We start from the raw sequence: 23,140 nt of genomic DNA on the forward strand, positions 1-23,140 counted from the left end.
TCAGTGTTGTAAGCTTGTTTAGGACATCGGGAACATGCTGAACTTCTAAGAAATGTATTTGTTCCTTTTTACAGTAGATTACACCTGACAATCAGTTGTATTAATAACTCCTGACAGATTTATGTTCATAGTGGTGGTGACTGCTACGTTTTCTGTGTGTCAGCCAGATTCGTGGTTCGTGGGATCATGCAACAGGGGAAATTTGCCGAGATGGGCGTTCTATGGGATGTTGCTATGGGAATCCAATCAGAATCTTCTACTTATTTATTTAGCACATTCTAGAAGATATTAGATAGTATCTGATTGGTCATACCTCCCAACTGTCACGATTCCGTCAGGACAGTCCCGATTTTCGGGTCCTGTCCCGACGTCCCACCCGCGGCAGGCATTTTCCCGCTGCGGGGGGGTGGCAGTTGGGAGACCCCCCAATCTAGTAGAATAGACGCTGTGCGCATGCGCACAGCGTCTATTCTCGTATGAAAATGATTATGGATTATGGATTGGTTACCCATAGCAACATCCCATGTGAGATAGAAGTCCATCTCAGTACATTTCCATTAACATGTAGACTAGAAGCTGGTAATGAGCCGTAATCTCTGTACTGTAAGGCGCTTGATCATTTTGGGGCTTGTCGTGGTTTCCTGTGGTTGTCTGCTCACCTGACATGTTTACATTCATTATTTTTCTATAATAAAAATTCCTGATAAATGTAATTCATTAGTACAAGGGGAATGGGTGAATTGTACGGCTGTTCTATATTATCAATTAAAGCTGCAATCCGTAATAAACCCTGTTTTGTCTTGTTAACCAGTGAATTCGCTGAAAACCCACTGGTTGTCTAATATTGGAACCAACATATTATTCATATCCCTTTCACATCGCTAAGCCGGGTTGGATACACAGGACCATGATCCCGGTCCGACCCAGGTCTGGCACGTTCACACTAAACCCGGGTCGCCCATTATGCAGAGGGTGACTTTGGTGTAACCCTTCTTATAACCCAGGTGGAATTGCCGGGTTGGTCGACCCGGGTTATAAGCTGTGGTGCTTTCACAACACCCCTTGATCCGGGTCCAAACACCACCAACCTGGGTTCGAGGTACTATCTATCTATCAGTGATTTTTGGCCCGTTCATTGCATTGTGCGTGTATGAAAGGCGGGCCCTCCGTTTATTTCCTCTTCCTCCTCCCATGTAACTGTTTGCGATCTCATCTGGAATAAATCCTCTAACTATTTCTGATGATTTACTAAAATGCCTCAAAAATGTTCCCGGCAAATATAAAATAAATATATCCTTTTACAATAAGGTACTTTGAGAATGAGGATTACTATCATGATCCCAGCTACTATGCCGACATGATAAAGTTCTGTTTGCTGCCTGCATTACGGCACCGGAGTCCTGCTGCCCACATTTGGGCTCTAGTGACCGATCGTATGGATGTCATTTTCAGCATATCTCACATATGGAGTCTTCAGTGAATGTTCTCTTTAATTCCGATCATGTGTTACAGGTGCGGTGCAGGAGATGGGTCTACAGATGAGCGATGCAGTGTTGGTCCACCTTTACATCAGAGATATGGGCGACTTTGCCACCATCAATGCAGAATATGGGACACTATTCCCCTCGGCTCCTCCCGCTCGGTAAGTCCCACCCCTTACAGTCATTATTGGAGAACCGGGGCCTGCTGTGGTGATTGGAGACTTTGGATCTTCCCCTTGTGTACTGAATGCTCCGTACCTCCTTTCTTGCCTTCTAGAGTTTGTGTGCAGTGCTGCCTTTCCCACGACACCCTGTTCAACATGGACGTTCTCTTCTGGCTGCCTGTTACTTGCAGCGGTGACTGCTACCCAGAGAAGATAGCCATGCATGTGCAGAGCATCTCCCACTGGGCCCCTGCTAACATCGGGCCCTACAGCCAAGCTGTGCGGGTGAGCAACACACTGTATCAGACACATGGGATAATTAGTCCATTGACAGAGGTAGGGCAGTGACATAAGTGCCAGTGATTGGGTGATCTCTGTCCAATCACCTGTAGCTGTACTATTACAGATAATGCAGAATCTGTAATGGCTTGCAATGGTTTATGGTCTAATGATAACGTTTACATTCACTGAGTGACATATGTGTGAAGCCTACAGTTGGACACATCAGTGTTTGCAAGATACCGGCAGCAGAATGATACAGATTTAGAATCTTTTTATATATTGAGGCCTAAGGGAATTTATTTCTATAACTTATGAATGTAGGAAACTTTTACTAAACGCTAAACATGAGTCCTTCGGTTAAACTCTCATTCTTGTAGGCGTCTTGTATGCACCAGAGTAAGTCCTATGCAAGCACAGGTCAATGCCCGGCGTTTGGTAGAAGTAACGGTAAAGACTATTCTTAGTGGATTTTCCTGTAACTGGGGGGTGAGCTGCTGGAATGATAAATGCTTAATGCAGTCATATAGTCAATGCAAGGCTGTGTGTGTATGGTGCAGTACTACAGTGCCACCTAGTGTCCAAATACCGTCCTTACACCTCATGCTAGATGCTGGAATAAGGTCTGCAGGACGTGACAGCCTTGGGTAGACTGTCCCTTCGGCATCAGTCAGTCAGACATTGTGCCCTTTAGCTGACGCGCTCGCGACTCGTTGGAATTAGGGGTATTACAGTGAGGCGCTTAATGCGGGGTGATGGGGTTTGTCACTTTTTCCACTGTCCTGGAAGGGAGTCCCCGGCGGGCAGGTCACAAGAGGCACCTTGGCAGAAGTAATATGAAGGAGACCAGAAGATTGGCTAACACGTAAAGCACCGGGAGCCATAAATGAACCATACTCTGGTTAACCTCTTCAGTGTAGTAGCAGAGTATGGGATGCCTGTAGTTTGGATGATGCCACCTTGCATACATTAGCAGTGTGTGTGATAAGTCCTAGTTACATTTAGTTTGGTTTAGACTAAATGATGCTTGCCCAGCGATAATGGGAAAAAGTGCTATATAAATGGTATTATTATTATGTGATGGTTACTATTGCATATTGATAGTTTCTATATATTTATACGCTTTAGCTGTAAATGTGAAGACGTTATAAAAGGATCTATCTATCCTGTGTGTCTGTCTCTCCTATTTTGTGTTATATTTATATGGTGTTAATGTGTATTTTTTCTTTTTTATGTTTTTGGTATGTCTTAAGTATCTCTTTTCTCCCATTGTAGCATGTATATTGTGAGCTGGTAAAGGCCCGGCCCAGTTCCCCATTATGATTCATGAATCTGCCAGTATTGTCTGCAATATTTGTCCCTTTATTTGGAGCTTGCACCCGTGAAGCACTGCAGGGGAGGGAGGGAGGCACATCCTAGATTGGAGGGTGGGAGGGGGGGGTTAATTTTCTGTTTTCTGAGCGACTGCTCCTGACCTTGATAGCATTCGCAAAGCGGAGCTTGGCAGAGAGGGAAAATAGAGGGTAATCAGCATGCCGTGGACAAAGCGGAGGTGACAGCGCTGCCTGGCCTGCACAACACATCCACTACAGGGGCATTCAGCATTCAGACAGGCAAACCGAGCAAGGCTGAGCACCACCCAACAGCGCACACACAGCGAGCGTTACTTCCACCTCAGCGGCTGCCACAGACTTATCGTCTATATGGGACGGGTACCGTTCTGCTGGAAATGTGCACAGGGGTCTGTGGCTTACACGGGTGGGGGTGACTCGTGTTCTAGACGCATAAACTATTTATACACCGTCCTCACTTCTAATGTTAATACGCTGTGATATGTATTCATGTGACGGGCTGTGAGAATTGTACCTAGATTTCCATATGTGTTACAATTAGCAGCATGTGAGGTCATTGATGGTCTTTCTATAGTGACGGCAGGAGTCCACTTTACCAGATACACAATATGGTATCTGTATGTATATTTACAGAAGGTATACTATCTATCCATCGTTGCGTGTATGTTTATAAAATATACTGTGTGTGTAATATATATATATATATATATATATATATATATATATATATATATATATATATATGTTTGTATGTGTATGTATATATATAGAAACTTGGGGAATGAGCACTCATTACTTAAATCCAAACGTAGTGGGTGCAAAGAGCCTGCGGTATTTGTAGAAAAACTGGATATCCAGAGGATATGAAAGGCAGCACTCCTGGTTATATTTGTAAAGTCGAATGTTTATTTCATATGTCACCCAATATTGGCATACATATAATTGGATACAACTGCAACTGATGGCAACAGCAGATATTCAAAAGAGGCATGGGTTTCAGATTAACAATCAGAACATAATCACCAATATGGCAGTCAACGGAGTCCAGGATGAAGGCTGGATAAGCCGAAACGGGCTCCGTTGACTGCCATATTGGTGATTATGTTCCGATTGTTAATCTGAAACCCATGCCTCTTTTGAATATCTGCTGTTGCCATCAGTTGCAGTTGTATCCTAGTCATATGTATGCCAATATTGGGTGACATCTGAAATAAACATTTAACTTTACAAATATAACCAGGAGTGCTGCCTTTCATATCCTCTGGATATCCAGTTTTATATTTATATATAATATATATATATATATATATAAAGATATATCTATATATAGATCTATCTATATATAGATCTATCTATATATATATATCTGGAATATATATACGTATTTGAGGATACTCGCCCATTCTGAAGGTACTCGGCTGGTAATCCTGGCTATTGGACGCAAATATATGTGTATATATGTGTATGTATATATATATATATCAAATATGTTATATGTGTGTTTGCTTAGATAATGTGTACGGTCATATATATATATATATATATATATATATATATATATATATATATATATATATATATATCTGTTATGTGTGTGTCTATTTATATAAACTATAACCTGTGCGAATACATGAATAGAAATGTCACTGTCTGTATATATCCATATAACGTGTGTATTTTTGGAAACTATCCGGTCAGTGTGTGTATATAAACATATATTTGTATGTGTGTTTACATTACGTATACTATCTGTATATTTATTTATACAATACTGTCTGTGTATAGATACCTATAGTGTGTGTCTGTGTATGTGACACAGCGGCAGGGAGAGCCCTCTCCTCTGGCATGTCATGTTTTCCCATCTCTGCTAGACAGCAGCAGCTAAGGTGTCCCACGTCTGTGTCGGCCCGTAGCCGCCTGTGCGTTCCTCACCTCTGTGCGCTGCTGCTGCTGAATGGAGAACTCCCTGCAGGGATTGCCTCTATTAGTCTAATTACTGACAGGATTATCACACGCTATGTGATGAGAGGGTCCCTAATCCCGTTACAAACTGATGCAGCAGGTTACAGCCTTTATTGATTCATAGTACAGCCAAGGTCAGAGGCTGCGTCTCCAGGGGGAACCACTTACATGCTGCCCCCACCTCATCATGGCTATTGACACTAGTCTGTATCTCCTAACATGAAGGTGTAGGGCCTCCAAAACACGCTGCAATTTGTCCTCTGTTAGCTACGAGCTGCCTGGCGGCTCCCACATCAGCCGCTGGTATAGCCAAGCAAGCTGTTCTGCCAAGTGATACTCATGATATGGGACCAGCCTTCCGCATACCTTGTATTCACAACCTTTCCCAGGTATTGACATTTATGCGGCCGTGTGTTGCAAGCCATTGTTGAACCGTAGCCCGTGACAGCACTGCATGTTTTGTCCCCTGCCATCATCGTCCCCTGCCCAGAGCACCGCATGAGTGCCCTGCAGGCCGAGCCGTCTCCGTGTCACTCAGTATGCAGAGAGATGCGCACTAACCCCTGCAGTGGGAGCTTCAGCCTAATGAAGGGAAAATGCTGGTTGTCCTATTGAATATCGGGCGACCTATGACCCTTGGATAAGGGCAAGATCTCCAGGCATCGGCCTGCATTTATCAGGTGGATTCAGGTTATTGGGTATTGATGTGGATCAGCGGTAGTTACAGACAGCGGATCTATATAGGGTCAGAAGGAAGGATTGTGGGATGAAGAAATGAGTGGATATCTGTCCTGTAATAGGAGATGACATGCTTGTAGGTTTATGTGATTTCCCTGCTGGAAGGACTAGAATTGATTGCAAACATATGCATAGTTAGTGTCCCATCGTGTACCTTGGGTATTAATGTGTAGGGAGGCATGGAGTGTTATCTCCTAGGTTGCGAGGGCTTCTTTTTCTTTTTAATTCTTAAAAATAAAACTGTATTTTGCTATGTTGTATCATAATGTCATTTACCTAATTAGATAGTTTTTAAAGGGTGCCGGATGACGCTTCGATAGTGGGGATCCCGACAGTCATTATCCCTATTAAAGCTGATATTTATATAACCAAAGAACAATAAGTGAAATATGCAGTTTACGTACTTATTCCGTAACTTGCGTAGCCTTTATTCCTAGCTACATGCCAACAAAACGTAGCGCAGCGTAGCGTACCTTTTCCGATTTATTGTACACGCTGAATCAATAACAGTAATTGGAAATCCCTTCGCAGTACTTAGTCTCTAATCTGCGAATACCTTTGTAGGACAATGTCCGTAATATACGTTATCGCTAGATGCGAATAATAGACGAGACCACGATATAACAAGTGAGGAGATAGATTCTTCAAAATAGTGTATTTAGTCCCTAGCGGACAAAAGGGGGTTACAGAAAGGAGAAATACAGGATAACACGTGATACAATTCCCTTAACAATACTAATACAAGTCAAATACTACTAGGGGAAAGAAAACAATTACAGAATACAATCAGCCAATGAACAATATAAGAAAGCACAAAGAATGCAACCGTTTACCGTCTCATCAGATATGCGCAGCGCAGTCCGGTCGGAGCTCGCTATGTTCAAATAGAACTTTAGCCCGGTCAATGGTGGGGGATAGATGCAGTACCGAAGTGACCGAGCCAGCCCAGGGTTCGCTATCTTTATAGGGTCAAAAGGGGGAGGTCAAAGGCCATTCCTATTGGTCCAGTGTTCGAATGTCCAGTCCTCAGTGATTGGGGCAAAGTATTACACCTGGTTTGGATTGGTGCAGGGGGAGTGTACTTTGGTGTCCTTTGTGTGTTGGCATCGTCGTCGGGGGTCGTAAACAGTAACAAGAACCGGTTATATCTGGATTCCTTTGTCTCACACAGTTTAGCAGAAATAGTCCTTGAAATATGGATTTTTGTTCGTAATTATCGGACCATATGAGTTGCGAAGTTTTCGCAATGACCGGACTGCTGCGCATAAGAAACGGAACTTTACGATACTAAACATTATACAGACATAATGTTATGCTTGTTAAACTATGTGTAGTGCTCTAAACCTTTAATTAACTATATTTTATTTGGTGTAAGTATGGTATTATGAATTTATGTGTATTAGTATGGCTGCGCTTATGATCCACTTTGTTACACAGACTCGGGTATTTATACTTTATTTGCGCAACTCTGCGAACCAAAATGGCGGCCATACTATCCTAAAATGGCGTGTGTGCAACACGACTTTAACATCCCGATGTTGGGATCCTGACTGCCGGTGCTCCAACAGGGGGGATCCCGACTCACAGGGGCTTTTCTCCCTCGTGGCAAGCATAGCGAGCCCGCAAGGGGTTTCTTTGTACTCGCCCCCCTGTCGGAGCATCTGCAGTCTGTCGCGATCCCCACTGTCGGCGCCCCATACCACACCCTATTTTAAAGGTGCACATACCCTTATGGTGGCCGTTCCTAAACTTTTTTATCTCCCGTACCCCTTGAGTACCACCTCCTCTCAATTTAAAATATTCACAGTACTTACGAGTAGAGTGGAAATGTGCCTTATGCGTGTCCTTATATTAAGGAGTAGCGGAGGAGTAGTGTGCGGTCAGGAATCAGGTCCTTCTGTATATGGCCGCTGGCTTTGTACTGTGTCCAGGGTTCCCGCTAACGCCTGTAGGATTAATGTCGTTGCTTCCTCCAGATGATCGCTGATGTCTAAGGGCAGCGGGAGTAGCTGGTCAGGGCAGTGGATTGCTGGTCAGGCAAAAGCACGAGGAGATGCTGATGATGCAGACGGAACCTGAAGTGACGCAAAGTTGTTCATTTCTACAGCAATGGGAGACTTCTTCCACCATCGGGAGACAACTTCTTCCGCCATTTCCAATATTATTTTTAAGTACCCTTAACCAGCCTGCAGTGTATACCCGGGGGTACATGTACCCCAGGTTGATAACCACCAAGGTGATTCCACAGCCATTTGGTCAATTTTCATTCGATTTCGGCAAGAAACTGCAGTGAGCATTGCGTCGGAGCCTGAAGATCGCATGTGCTGCACTATACATAAACTGCATCGCCAGGCATCTGGCCGGCTTAGCTGGGTTTGAACACAATACATTGTGTACAAAAGGACTTCATACTATGTATGGTACGCAGTCCTGCCGCCCGGATGGTTTCCGGAAGGTTTAAGGGGATCACAGGCGACTTCTCCCTTTTGTAGTTCTCAAACTGTGGGTCCCGACCTTCTCAGCATGGGGTCGCGACTCCATGTTGCTGACCATCAGGCTGATGACTTTTCTATTATCAGTCAATGATTCAAGGGGGAAATTTACTAAGATGTGTATTGTACTTCACATGTGATGTTGCTATGGTCAAACAATCAGAATCTACTTAGCACCTTCTTGAAGATAATAGTATCTGAATGGTTGCCCATAGCAACATCCCATGCAAAATAGATCTCCCATTTTAGTAAATTTGAATAATCTGCTGAATTGTCTGTTATTTTAGACTCCTCCCATCATGTTGTGCCTCCACACTGCTGCCATGTATGTGCTGCCTGCTGACTACACATGTGATGTAATGGGTTATGGTATATCAGACTCCTCCCATCACTCTGTGTCTCCACAATGCTGCCATGTATGTGCTGTCTGCTGACTACACATGTGATGTGATGGGTTATGGTATATCAGACTCCTCCCATCACTCTGTGCCTCCACACTGCTGCCATGTATGTGCTGCCTGCTGACTACACATGTGATGTAATGGGTTATGGTATATCAGACTCCTCCCATCACTCTGTGCCTCCACAGTGCTGCCATGTATGTGCTGTCTGCTGACTACACATGTGATGTGATGGGTTATGGTATATCAGACTCCTCCCATCACTCTGTGCCTCCACAATGCTGCCATGTATGGGCTGTCTGCTGACTACACATGTGATGTAATGGGTTATGGTATATTAGACTCCTCCCATCACTCTGTGCCTCCACAATGCTGCCATGTATGTGCTGTCTGCTGAATACACATGTGATGTGATAGGTTATGGTATATTAGACTCCTCCCATCAGTTTGTGCCTCCACAATGCTGCCATGTATGTGCTGTCTGCTGAATACACATGTGATGTGATGGATTATGGTATATCAGACTCCTCCCATCACTCTGTGCCTCCACACTGCTGCCATGTATGTGCTGTCTGCTGAATACACATGTGATGTGATGGATTATGGTATATCAGACTCCTCCCATCACTCTGTGCCTCCACACTGCTGCCATGTATGTGCTGCCTGCTGACTACACGTGTGATGTGATGGGTTGTGGTATATCAGACTCCTCCCATCACTCTGTGCCTTCACAATGCTGCCATGTATGTGCTGCCTGCTGACTACACGTGTGATGTGATGGGTTATGGTATAGTAGACTCCTCCCATCTCTCTGTGCCTCCACAATGCTGACATGTATGTGCTGTCTGCTGACTACACGTGTGATGTGATGGGTTATGGTATATTAGACTCCTCCCATCACTCTGTGCCTCCACAATGCTGCCATGTATGTGCTGTCTGCTGACTACACGTGTGATGTGATGGGTTATGGTATATCAGACTCCTCCCATCACTCTGTGCCTCCACACTGCTGCCATGTATGTGCTGCCTGCTGACTACACATGTGATGTGATGTGTTATGGTATATTAGACTCCTCCCATCACTTTGTGCCTCCACACTGCTGCCATGTATGTGCTGCCTGCTGACTACACATGTGATGTAATGGGTTATGGTATATCAGACTCCTCCCATCACTCTGTGTCTCCACAATGCTGCCATGTATGTGCTGTCTGCTGACTACACATGTGATGTGATGGGTTATGGTATATCAGACTCCTCCCATCACTCTGTGCCTCCACACTGCTGCCATGTATGTGCTGCCTGCTGACTACACATGTGATGTAATGGGTTATGGTATATCAGACTCCTCCCATCACTCTGTGCCTCCACAGTGCTGCCATGTATGTGCTGTCTGCTGACTACACATGTGATGTGATGGGTTATGGTATATCAGACTCCTCCCATCACTCTGTGCCTCCACAATGCTGCCATGTATGGGCTGTCTGCTGACTACACATGTGATGTAATGGGTTATGGTATATTAGACTCCTCCCATCACTCTGTGCCTCCACAATGCTGCCATGTATGTGCTGTCTGCTGAATACACATGTGATGTGATAGGTTATGGTATATTAGACTCCTCCCATCAGTTTGTGCCTCCACAATGCTGCCATGTATGTGCTGTCTGCTGAATACACATGTGATGTGATGGATTATGGTATATCAGACTCCTCCCATCACTCTGTGCCTCCACACTGCTGCCATGTATGTGCTGTCTGCTGAATACACATGTGATGTGATGGATTATGGTATATCAGACTCCTCCCATCACTCTGTGCCTCCACACTGCTGCCATGTATGTGCTGCCTGCTGACTACACGTGTGATGTGATGGGTTGTGGTATATCAGACTCCTCCCATCACTCTGTGCCTTCACAATGCTGCCATGTATGTGCTGCCTGCTGACTACACGTGTGATGTGATGGGTTATGGTATAGTAGACTCCTCCCATCTCTCTGTGCCTCCACAATGCTGACATGTATGTGCTGTCTGCTGACTACACGTGTGATGTGATGGGTTATGGTATATTAGACTCCTCCCATCACTCTGTGCCTCCACAATGCTGCCATGTATGTGCTGTCTGCTGACTACACGTGTGGTGTGATGTGATGGGTTATGGTATATCAGACTCCTCCCATCACTCTGTGCCTCCACACTGCTGCCATGTATGTGCTGCCTGCTGACTACACATGTGATGTGATGGGTTATGGTATATCAGACTCCTCCCATCACTCTGTGCCTCCACACTGCTGCCATGTATGTGCTGCCTGCTGACTACACATGTGATGTGATGGGTTGTGGTATATCAGACTCCTCCCATCACTCTGTGCCTCCACAATGCTGCCATGTATGTGCTGCCTGCTGACTACACGTGTGATGTGATGGGTTATGGTATAGTAGACTCCTCCCATCTCTCTGTGCCTCCACAATGCTGACATGTATGTGCTGTCTGCTGACTACACGTGTGATGTGATGGGTTATGGTATATTAGACTCCTCCCATCACTCTGTGCCTCCACAATGCTGCCATGTATGTGCTGTCTGCTGACTACACATGTGATGTAATGGGTTATGGTATATCAGACTCCTCCCATCACTCTGTGCCTCCACACTGCTGCCATGTATGTGCTGCCTGCTGACTACACATGTGATGTGATGGGTTATGGTATATCAGACTCCTCCCATCACTCTGTGCCTCCACAATGCTGCCATGTATGTGCTGCCTGCTGACTACACGTGTGATGTGATGGGTTATGGTATAGTAGACTCCTCCCATCTCTCTGTGCCTCCACAATGCTGACATGTATGTGCTGTCTGCTGACTACACGTGTGATGTGATGGGTTATGGTATATTAGACTCCTCCCATCACTCTGTGCCTCCACAATGCTGCCATGTATGTGCTGTCTGCTGACTACACGTGTGATATAATGGGTTATGGTATATTAGACTCCTCCCATCACTCTGTGCCTCCACAATGCTGCCATGTATGTGCTGTCTGCTGAATACACATGTGATGTGATAGGTTATGGTATATTAGACTCCTCCCATCAGTTTGTGCCTCCACAATGCTGCCATGTATGTGCTGCCTGCTGACTACACATGTGATGTGATGGGTTATGGTATATTAGACTCCTCCCATCACTCTGTGCCTCCACAATGCTGCCATGTATGTGCTGTCTGCTGACCACACATGTGATATAATGGGTTATGTTATATTAGACTCCTTCCATCACTCTGTGCCTCCACAATGCTGCCATGTATGTGCTGTCTGCTGAATACACATGTGATGTGATGGGTTATGGTATATCAGACTCCTCCCATCACTCTGTGCCTCCACAATGCTGCCATGTATGTGCTGTCTGCTGACTACACATGTAATGTGATGGGTTGTGGTATATCAGACTCCTCCCAGCACTCTGTGCCTCCACAATGCTGCCATGTATGTGCTGTCTGCTGAATACACATGTGATGTGATGTGATGGGTTATGGTATATCAGACTACTCCCATCACTCTGTGCCTCCACAATGCTGCCATGTATGTGCTGTCTGCTGACTACACGTGTGATGTGACGGGTTATGGTATATTAGACTCCTCCCATCATTTTGTGCCTCCACAATGCTGCCATGTATGTGCTGTCTGCTGACTACACACGTGATAATAATTGCAAAGTTGTTTGGTGCACATTGCCATTTCTTCCAAAGCCTGTTCCACACCCAAAAACATCTTTGGTGAATACATTACCCCGATAACTTCCATGTAATTTCACTTAGAGAATGCTGTCGGATTTGTATAAACAGTTCTTCAGGGGCTGTCTCTTATGAGTCTTTGGGCAAGGGCGTTATTACAAATAACCATATAGTACTTTCATGTGTGTGGGAGAGAATTCTGACATGTTTTTTAATGATAAATGTCCCTGTCTGGTTTCGTAGGTTTGAGGTAAATGTGATCCCTGATGTTTTGTGGGGCACGTCTGACAACCCCTCTAACCACCTCTTAAGATGAGGTTTTCATTCCAGTTATATCAAGACAGAACTTTGGGTTGGGGAAACCCAATACTAGTGGAGAATGCCGTCACAAGTGCTGTAGGAAAATCACTGAGGCAATAACATTGGTACAGCTCACAAAATGGCTGCTTCCACTGTTTCTCTCAACAGCTCACAAAATGGCTGCTTCTACTATTTCCAGTTGTACTTAGCTATAAAAGAAGCTTTAGATCTAAACTCAGATACTGACTTAAGCAATCCGCGTCCTACTACCTAGTGTTGAATCACTTGTACCAACATACAGAGCGACGTATACACACATACCACCCTAGCGGGTGGATTTATGCCATGGTGAATACACCCGTTATCTTTTCATTATTATATGTGTTTGTTTTTAACGTTGACAGGTGGACAGCACAATATTTTGTGCAGGGCAGATTGCACTAAAACCCTGCACCATGCAGCTGGTTTCCGGAGGAATCCTGACTGAGAGCCGCGTATCCTTGCGCCACGTTGAGAGGGTCTTAGAGGCCATTTGTCCTGGCACATCCCGGAGTCACATTATGGCTGCTCATTGTTACGTGACCCAGAGCTCCTACATAGCCACTGTTGTGCAAGCGTGGAAAGTATCTCTGTCACACCAGGTGAGGAAACCGGTCTTATGTCATATCCCGTGCCTACCTCTGTGCGCTCACCTCTGTTTGTACGGTTACACGCCATCTTGCTCTATGTGGACTAACCACAGTTATGATGGGGACATCACCTCTCCTCACTCCTCACCACTATGAAGGGAAGTACCGCCAGTGACCACTAGAGAACACCAAATTACTCCTTTTGTGTGCTAAAATAAGTCATAACAGAAAGTGAAAGATTTTTTTGCAGGGACACTGATTTATTTTGAAGTTGGATATGGAGAGAGGGAGCTGTGAAGACAGAGATTGGAGGTAGAAGAAGATAGGGATTGGGGTGGGCTAAAAACTGTCACAGCACAAAGTGAAAGTAGATTGCAGAAGCCGCCATTTTGACAGGTGTATGTATAAGTCCCCTGACCACCTTCCTTACATTAGAATAGTACATATATAAGAAGACATCCCCTCACCTGCGGCGTTAATAGATGTGTCAGAACTCTGCAACTAATGAGACGTCCCGTCTTGCCCTCGCTACCTATCTGTATGTGCTGTTTCTGTATGCCTAGGAGGTGCCCTGTGTATTAAGCTTCCTGTAATTATCTTCCTCCCTTTGAGCTTTGGTTACATAAATTGTGCGCTGCTGAATGAGAAGCTGCTGTAATCCTAGGAACTGATGGGCAGCCTGCAGACCTGTCATTCCCCTGTCACCGCAGTTATTAGATCACATGACTGGAGGGCATTGGCGTGATCTGCAGGCTACGCAGTCGTGATCCTGCAGCCCAGCTCCCACGAATCTTCGCTGTCCTGGTGCTGCCCATTTTCCCAGTTGAAAATCACATTAAACGTGTAATGGTTCCCAGAAAGACATATACATAGAATATCTGACTTCCTGTCTGCTACCCATTTTACATAGTTACTAGAGCAGGCATGTTCAAACTATGGCCCTCCAGCTGTTGTGAAACTACACGTCCCAGCATGCCTTGCCATAGTTTTAGCTTTCCCTAATAGCAAAACTGTGGCATGGCATGATGGGACTTGTAGTTCCACAACAGCTGGAGGGCCATAGTTTGGACATGCCTGTACTAGAGGAACATGGTTCTTGTTTGTCAGTATTTATGCAGTATGTGTAGCTGCTAATCACTGAATCTTCGTTTTACCCACAGGGCAGCCCCCCTGTCCTTACAGTGGCTGTGGTTCCGAAGCTTCCACGTGGGGCAGCAGTGGAGTGGCATGTCATGGCTGCTGCGAGCGACCCCGCTGACCAAAGAAATATATCTGTGCTGGAGCAGAGTTCTGGGTTCCAGGCCACAGTCGGTGGTTCCGTTTCCAGCTGTGAGACGTGTGCCTGCCTAGCGCTTTCCCTTTCTGCACCTGACGGGCCTGGCGTGGACTGGTGTAATGCTAGCAGCCTTGTAAGTGCGGTGCTGCAGAAAGCCGCCGCTGAACTCCCAGCACAGAACCCTGTTACACCATTATGCTGCAGGGTGTTCTACAGGAGCGACCGGGTACAGAGTCTTCTGACAGGTGAGTCGCCATTAGCCGTGCAGGCAAACCACATCACATTGTGCGGAGCAGCCTAGAAAGTTTTCTGATCAATAACTTTGGCCCTTATTCTGATCGGTGCGGCCGGATCCGATTATGCGGCCAGGACCGTGCGTGCGAAACCCCGCCTTCCGTACGGATCGCCAACCCCGTCCGTACGCGGTAAGAAGCTGGCCGAACGGACCGCACGTGTATTTTTCATGGAATACGCCTCCTCCATCTCAGGGAACCTCCCCCATCATTCGATGGTCGCAGACCATCGAATGCAGGACCGAATGGTCCACCAGCTCCCGCAACCTCAGACCACACGGACATTTTTCCGTGCAAAAGCAGGGATATGGGCGGGCAGCTGACATCCGGCGATGTCATATGTCCGCCCCCTACACGTGCGTCACGGCCGCATTACCATACGTACGCCCAGCGTTTGCATGGGAACGCCCATGAAACGCGGGGCGTATGCATATGGTTATGAGCCCAAATAGCCTTTCACGCCCCTCTCCACCCCCTGTTCGGAGTGTTCACATATCATGCGGGATTTAGCCGTACGCCCCGCTCGCACATGCGCAGAGACGCCTCTGCACATGCGCAGACGCAAAACATCGGCGGGCCGAACGCACGCGGATATATCCGCACCAACCAGAATAAGGGCCTTTATTTTCCATTTTGGTCAAATGTAGAGTATTTTACTTCTTGATAACCATTCACTTTTTTTTTTAACACTAAATCTTTATTCAAAATTTTTACAAGAACAAGCGGTGATGATAATATACCAGTGGTGAATTACTACATAATCTTGTCCGATATCGCCTGACTACTACTGATCTGTGTTATTTACAATCTATTATGTCTATTAGTATTATGATGGTAATTGTTATCATTGCTATTTCCACGTTAAATATTATAGGTTTTTTATGTGCTTTTTTCAAGCCATGTGCTAATTAATTTAATGCGGTTTAGTCTACGATGGCGCTGTACAACCCCCTCTCATTTTAGTAACTTGAGTTACTTGTGTCCATTTGTGAAAGTAAAAAGGAGCAATTGAATAAATCCCAGCAACCAGATTGCTGTCCTGTTGGTCCACTGAAAGCTCTATGTTGAACCGGTCTGGTATATGCTTCTGCCAGGTGACCGGGTCCAGGAGGCCTAGTCAGTGTGATCAGCATGCATTGGTGGTTACCAGCCAACTGGAATGATCTGGTTTCTATGGGTATCTTATACCCCTTTCACACCAGCCTAAATTCCCTGGTTGGGCCCGGAAACAACCTGGGATTCGCACTGGTGTGAAAGGTTCCCGTGCAAAATTCCCATGTAAATTTGCCGGGATTTCAGCCCTGCTAGCTACAGCCCGGGTTACTGGCTGGTGCGAAAGGGTGCAACCCGGCTTCTACACAGCGGAGTCGGTCTGTGGAGTCTGGGAGACGGCGCCAGCCAGGGTGCCGGGGGATCCCGTAGATGTAGGGGTGGTGCGGGTGCCGGTTCGAAAGGTCAGGCCTGTGGGGGGCAGGTTCTGGTCAGGGGGTCCGGCCTGTCGCTGCTGGTGGAGAGCGCGGGGCCAGGCCTGGTGGAGAGCGCGGAGCCACTGCCTGCAGTAATGTCACGCGTCTCCTGCAGTCTCCCGCCACTGGGGAAAGCCGCCGGGTGACTAATGGGTATTCCACCCTGAGCCAATCCCCGGCCAGCATCATCCCACCTCCTGCCCCCTCACACCAGAAAATGCAGGGTCTAGGCTGGTGAAAAAGGGACCATACTCCCGGGTAAGTCAATGCATTTTCTGGTGTGAAAGGGGTATTAATGGCTGGCTCAGCCATCTCCCTCTCTCTCCATGGGAACAAAGGTGTAGGTTAAACTTGGGTCATCAGTGTTCTGGTACAATCTGGAGAGTTCTGGCAAAGATTCACGGTGTTATAGTAACACAACTGCCTGGTGCCGTGCTGGCTGTGTACATTGTGTGGTTGTCCCCATCATGGTGCCAGTGCTGCCAGACAGGAGGAAGCCGGTGAGTAATGAGGGATAATTAGCAGAGGTTTCAGCGGCAGCTCATAACCTCTCCAGAAAGAAAACTAATTAGTCCCGTGCCTGTTAATGAGGTACCTCCCGAACCTGTTCTGATTATGTTCAGATTTATCCGAGGAAGATGCATTTTTTTATTTAACTCCTTTACTGCGGCAAGAAAATCATTCGGAATTAATGGCAGCTCACAGAGTCCATGGGGTAAATGTAAGAGGCTCATACAACGAAGCATGTGGACAATGGGGGTTATTCTGGTCTAGCAAACCCTGCCCGGGCCTCCCTCGCAGCGTGTGATCCCACGTACTGGCTGCTAATGGATGTCTAACATAAACCTCCAGTCACATGCTGCGGGGATCACCCACTTCATTCGATGGTCGGCGACCATGCGGAAGGCCCACACATATGTAAGGTTGCTCTGAGGCACCTGTGGGAGGAAATGGGAGGGCAGCTGATATCCGGTGATGGCAACTACCCGCCCACCACCTGCGTCACCGCCTCATTACCATGGGAACATCCAGCGCTCTCATGGGAACGCCCATGAAATGCTGGGCGTTCCCATATGGTAGAGGGGCTGCCCCATGCCCCTCTACGCCCCCCCCCCCCCCACGCCCGCTGTCCTGGGTGCGTGCGTGCGTGCATCGAGCGATCCCACTATTCGCAACCAGATGACTTTTTGTGTGTGTCGACCTTTTGTCATTATTGACCTAGTGAATGTGGACATTTTTGTCAGTGTCCACATAGTACATGTTGACTTTTTGTCACTGTCAACCTAGTACACGTTGACCATTTTTGGTGTCGACCAATATAATCCAGTAACCAATCCGTGCCAGTTTTTTCGGTACTTGTTTCCTAGCACGGCCACAACGATCTTAATCGCGGTCATCGGGGGTAAAATTGGGGCCATCGCGGGCATCGCGGCCGCTAAAAAATCGGGTGCGATGGGCCAGACGCGATGCCCGTGATTTTCCCATAGAGAACAATGTTAAATGGCTCAATTTACCCGCGATGACCATGATTTACCATAGGAAACAATGTTAAATGGATCAATTTCCCCAAATTATCATAGGGAACAATGGGAAATGGGGCAAAAACACCCCTGAACATAAAAATGTCCCCCCAAAAGTAGTTGACGCCACCCCGCCATCAACGTGAACCCGAAGCGTGGCGAGGGGCGGCGGTACGTGTCCTCTGACCTTTTCATGCCCTACTATCCACTAGGGCGTGGAGTGAGAATAGAATAGTGTGGCGAGCGCAGCGAGCCCCGCAAGGGGACGCGGATACCTTCACAGTTATACGCGTCCCCTTGCGGGCTTCCCAGGTGTCCATGGCGACGCGGACACCTGGGAAGCCCGCGAAGGGACGCGTTTACCTGTGAAGGTATCCGCGTCCCCTCGCGGGGCTCGCTGCGCTCGCCACACTATTCTATTCTCACTCCACGCCCTAGTGGATAGTAGGGCATGAAAAGGTCGGAGGACGCGTACCGCCGCCCCTCGCGGCCTCGCTGCGCTCGCCACGCTTCGGGTTCACGTTGATCGCGGGGTGGCGTCAACTACTTTTGGGGGGACATTCCACTGCTGTGTGGGTTTTTTGGGGGTTTCTGGCCCATTTACCATTGTTCCCTATGCTGATTTGGGTAAATTGATCTATTTAACATTGTTTCCTATGGGAAATCGTGGTCATCGCGGGTAAATTGAGGCATTTAACATTGTTCCCTATGGGGAAATCGCGGCCATCGCGGGTGGACCATTTAAGCATTTTTAGGTGCACACGACGCGACCGACCCGATTTTTCACTGTTTTCAATGCATTTCAATGGAAAAATCGGGGGCATCGCGGCGGTCGCGTCGCAGGCCACTAAAATTTACCCCCGATGGCCGCGATTGTGGCCGTGCTAGGAAACAAGTACCGTTTTTTCTTTTGAATTGAGGAAGTCGGGACCAGAGTGTAAGGGGTAAATGTATTAAGATGTGAGTTCTCGTAAAGGTGGGATGTTGCCCATAGCAACCAATCAGATTCCACTTATTTATTTAGCACCTTCTAAAAGATATTATAATCTGGTTGCTATGGGCAACATTCTATCATCCATAGAACTCCAGGTTTTACCTGTATGGTCTGTTGCCCAAAACAACCAATCAGATTGTACTTCTTGTTTATTAAGCACCTTCTAGAACAGGGCTGGGCAACACTGGCCCTCCAGATGTTAATGAACTACACATCCCAGGATGCTTTGCATTAGTTTTGCTATGTGGCCATGCTGAAACTGATGCAAGGCATGCTGGGATATGTAGTTCACCAACATCTGGAGGGCCGGTGTTGCCCAGCCCTGTTCTAGAAGATAATAGATAGAATCTGGTTGCTATGGGCAACATCCCATCATCCATAGAATTCTAGGTTTGCCTGGATGGGATGTTGCCCATAGCAACCAATTAGATTATACTACTACTTTATTGAACACCTTTTAGAAAACCATACAATCTGATTGGTTGCTATGGGAACCATCCCATCTTCAATAGAACTCCCATCTAAGGGCATCAGCTCATAACTGTCATATTTCAAACCTGATTGGTCTGTGGTAAAGTACCAGCCACTTTATCACTTCACTGAGCGTAATAAATGTGCCCCACAGTAGTGTTTGTTGGGCCTAGGCTAGTAGGTGTAGAACCCTAATTCACACATGTATTATACATTACAAGTGCATCCAGCTCTTCTTCCCCTCCTGTCACCCCCCCACCCCCTGCTCTGGTACAGCTGGGATACTTGTAATGAACGACTCTTTGATTTAATAAAGCCCAATTATTGCTGCTGTTTAGCTGCTCATTTGGAACATTTTGGGATTCAGCAAATTGCAATGCTCCCGGCCTTTCCAATTTCAAGAGCCGCTAATATCCCCCATCAGGCACTGAATTAATAAAGCACAACAAAAAAATCCTCATTCTAAGGAGATTATCATTACACAGCAGCGAGTCTCTCCTGCTCCCCTGCTCCGCAGACGTTACACAGAAAGGAGCTGATGAGCTTGGACTCTCCTGACACAGCCTAATCTGTGCTTCCCCTCGGTGGCAGGAGACCCGGCGACTCTCCCGCGTTGTCTATCTGTTACGGCCTAAGCCTCTGTACTGTTATCGAACTCCGCAAGGCGTTAGGCGCCGTCGCACAATTCTAAAAACTTAGCAGCATAATGATCGTACAGCTGTTTCGTGACGTTATTTTGTCCTGGGACCAAGAAATCTGGTTTTATGAAATTATTTTGCTTTATTAAACGTAATGGTTGTATTCCTTTAATGATCTTCATACGTAGTTTATAGAACATTGCGGTACATTAGTAGCATGCAGCTGTTGTTCCAAATGTAAAGGCAGTGGTATAAAATGATATTAAGGCGATCGAAAATAGTTGGTATGTATGTATGTATGTATGTATGTATGAATTATTTTTTTCGTCTCTTGGATTCTGTTTTCCAGAGATGCCGGAGATCCTGGAAGCAATATGGGGTGAGAAGGCTCCTTGTCTGGTCTTGGTACCCGTAACAGACCTCCCCACTTCTGACCTCCTGCAGATGTCTATCTGGCTCAGCTCCTGAACCTCTGGAACAGGACATCCCGAGTGTTCACCTGGACTAATAATGACTGGAGATACGCGTTCGTAACCACTTCCTGCATGGAGCAGGTCTCACAAGCTTGGAAAGGGTTAAATGCCTTATGGAATGATTTTCCTTTGTCATCACTCACAAGGGTTCTCTTATTTGGATTATTTCAGTCTGAAACGCCTTTCCATTATCACACCGTTGACATAATGACATTTTGTAATTAAAATTTACATATTAATGTATTTGTATAGTCTCCATATATTATTCATGCTGTACAATCAGAGATCTTTGTTCAGACACATCAATCTCTGCTCCAGTAGTACTTCCAATCTAATTTACCTTGTGGGGCCAGGGGCTGCTGTCTCCTCTGTATATTGGGGGACCCGGTGCTCCCTCGTATCTGCTCTGCCTGAAGTGTTGCTAGAAAACCACGAAGGTGCTATCGGCTGCACTGGCTGATATTAGCTGTGGGCGCAACGGGTCTGGGTCCTAGGGTCCACTGTATGAAGTATGACTAACATGAGGTCGACGGGTAACGGTCAACTTGGCTAAGGTCGACAGTCGGATGGTTGACACAAGCATTAGGTCTTAAAAGGTCGACATGAGTTTTTCCACATTTTTCGATGTACCCTGTCCCCTCACATGCCTCGCTGCGCTCTGCACACTATTTTGGAAGGTAGGGTATGAAATACCACCTGACGGCGCGTCGGCGCAAAAAAAAAGTGAAACTCATGTCGACCTCTGTACTGTTGACCTTCCTATTGTTCACCTAATGCTTTGTCAACCTTCCAATCTTAGCCATGTCCACCTATATAGCGCGTCGACCATTAGTGGTCCACCTAATGTATATCGACCTTCGTAGTGTCAACTGTATCCCGGTTGCAACACTATAGGATAATTGGAATACTTAAAAGGTAAGATCCCCCCCCCCCCCCCCCCCATGACTAATTATTGTCTTCACTCCCTCATGCTCTTCTCTCTGTTTGCTTGCTGCAAAAAGCCCCCTACACACTGGGCGATATTGCTCATTGTATCCCCCAGTGTGTATGCACCTGCTGAAAGACTATGGAGGTCATTCTAATTGCTTCGGTCCCCCGCGCATTCGCACGGAGGGCCGATGGTTTTTTACTGTGTGTGCGCACGGCTACGGCGATTTGCACAGAGCGGTGCATGCTGGGGGCATGCGGCTGGGAGATGGGTGTCACCCATGGAAACACCCAGCGTTTCATGGGGGTCCCCATGAGAACGGTAGGCATTCCCATGGGATTGCGGGCGGAAGGATGTGTGTCGGGGCGGGCGGCTGTCAGCCGTCCGCCCGCCCTGTCTTCGGCTGGAAGCCTGTGAATACAAGTCAGTCTTGGCGACAGCGTATATAAGCGCATGGGCCTTTAGCGTTGTGCTCAGGAAAGCCAAGTGTGTGTTTCCCTTTTGCAAACCTGCAGCTAGTTTCCCATCAGGTATTAGGTTAGCAGAGGTATGTCCAAACTATGGCCCTCCAGCTGTTGTGAAACTACATGTCCCATCATGCCTTTCCACAGATTTGCTATTAGGGAATGCTAAAACTATGGCAAGGCATGCTGGGATGTGTAGTTTCACAACAGCTGGAGGGCCACAGTTTGGACATGCCTGGGTTAGCAGCTTTGTGATTCCCTTGGTATGCTCACAACTACTAAGTTCTCCAGATGTGTATCAGCTGAGGAATTGGCTGCTAGAGTTGATTTAGAGGGCAACTTTGTATTTAATGTTACAAGTATAGGCTCTGGGGACATAGAATTTGATGGCAGATAATAACCACTTGGCCCATTTATACCCCTTTTACACCGCCGCAAAAACCTGGCGGGTCAGACCCTGGTCAGCGGCGTAAATGGGTCACGCCGTGTCTCTTTACACGGTACTTCTACAGGTCCTGACCTGGGTAGAGGGCGATGTAAATGGGTATGCCAGGGTCGTCCGACACGGCTCCCGTTTACATGAATGGGGGACGTCCAACCTGCGGACCGCAGTGTTCGCAAGTTGGACGGGGGCACACACAGCCTGCACTGCTGTCTGCTGTACTCTGCAGACAGCAGTGAAGGAGGTGAATGGATCCCTGTGTGCGGCATCCATTCACCTCCCGGACGACGGCCGGGGGGGGGGGGGGGTGTGTACGGGGGCAGCCCAGCAGATTACCTTAGTGCTGGGCTTGCCCCCAGCGCAGCCGTCCGGGTCCCGGCGGCGATCGGCGCTTGGAGATGACGTCATCTCCAAGCGGCGGCTGGGGGATGCGGCTCCAAGCGCCAGGTCGCACCTGCCTTGAAGTGGGGATCAACAACCCGGGTGCGACCCAGCATTTTTGGTGTAACAGTAGGGTGAATATTTTTCAGAACCCAATTAAACTAACAGTATATTTTTGGCGGAAACCCACCTATGCATGGGGAGAATATACTCCACACTGGGCTGTGGTGGGAATTGAACCCATGATCTCCGTGCGGTGAGGCAGTAATA

At 47.0% G+C, this 23,140-nt stretch overlaps 1 protein-coding gene across 9 annotated transcripts in view; it reads left to right on the plus strand.

Annotated features, from left to right (window-relative positions):
• DPH6 (diphthamine biosynthesis 6) overlaps window positions 1–20,898 on the plus strand; it is a 225,223-nt gene extending 204,325 nt beyond the window's left edge. For all 9 annotated transcript variants that reach the window (XM_083166828.1, XM_083166829.1, XM_083166826.1 and 6 more), the window contains 5 exons: window positions 1,513–1,642; window positions 1,759–1,930; window positions 13,300–13,536; window positions 14,685–15,045; window positions 20,532–20,898. In XM_083166828.1, coding sequence (XP_083022954.1) covers window positions 1,513–1,642; window positions 1,759–1,930; window positions 13,300–13,536; window positions 14,685–15,045; window positions 20,532–20,650 — 1,019 coding nt within the window. In that variant the 3' untranslated portion in view covers window positions 20,651–20,898. The remainder of the gene's footprint in view (window positions 1–1,512; window positions 1,643–1,758; window positions 1,931–13,299; window positions 13,537–14,684; window positions 15,046–20,531) is intronic.
• Window positions 20,899–23,140: the final 2,242 nt, after the last annotated feature.

Source organism: Crinia signifera, chromosome 12 (assembly GCF_055691185.1).
Source record: "Crinia signifera chromosome 12, ASM5569118v1, whole genome shotgun sequence".
Taxonomy (NCBI): domain Eukaryota; kingdom Metazoa; phylum Chordata; class Amphibia; order Anura; family Myobatrachidae; genus Crinia; species Crinia signifera.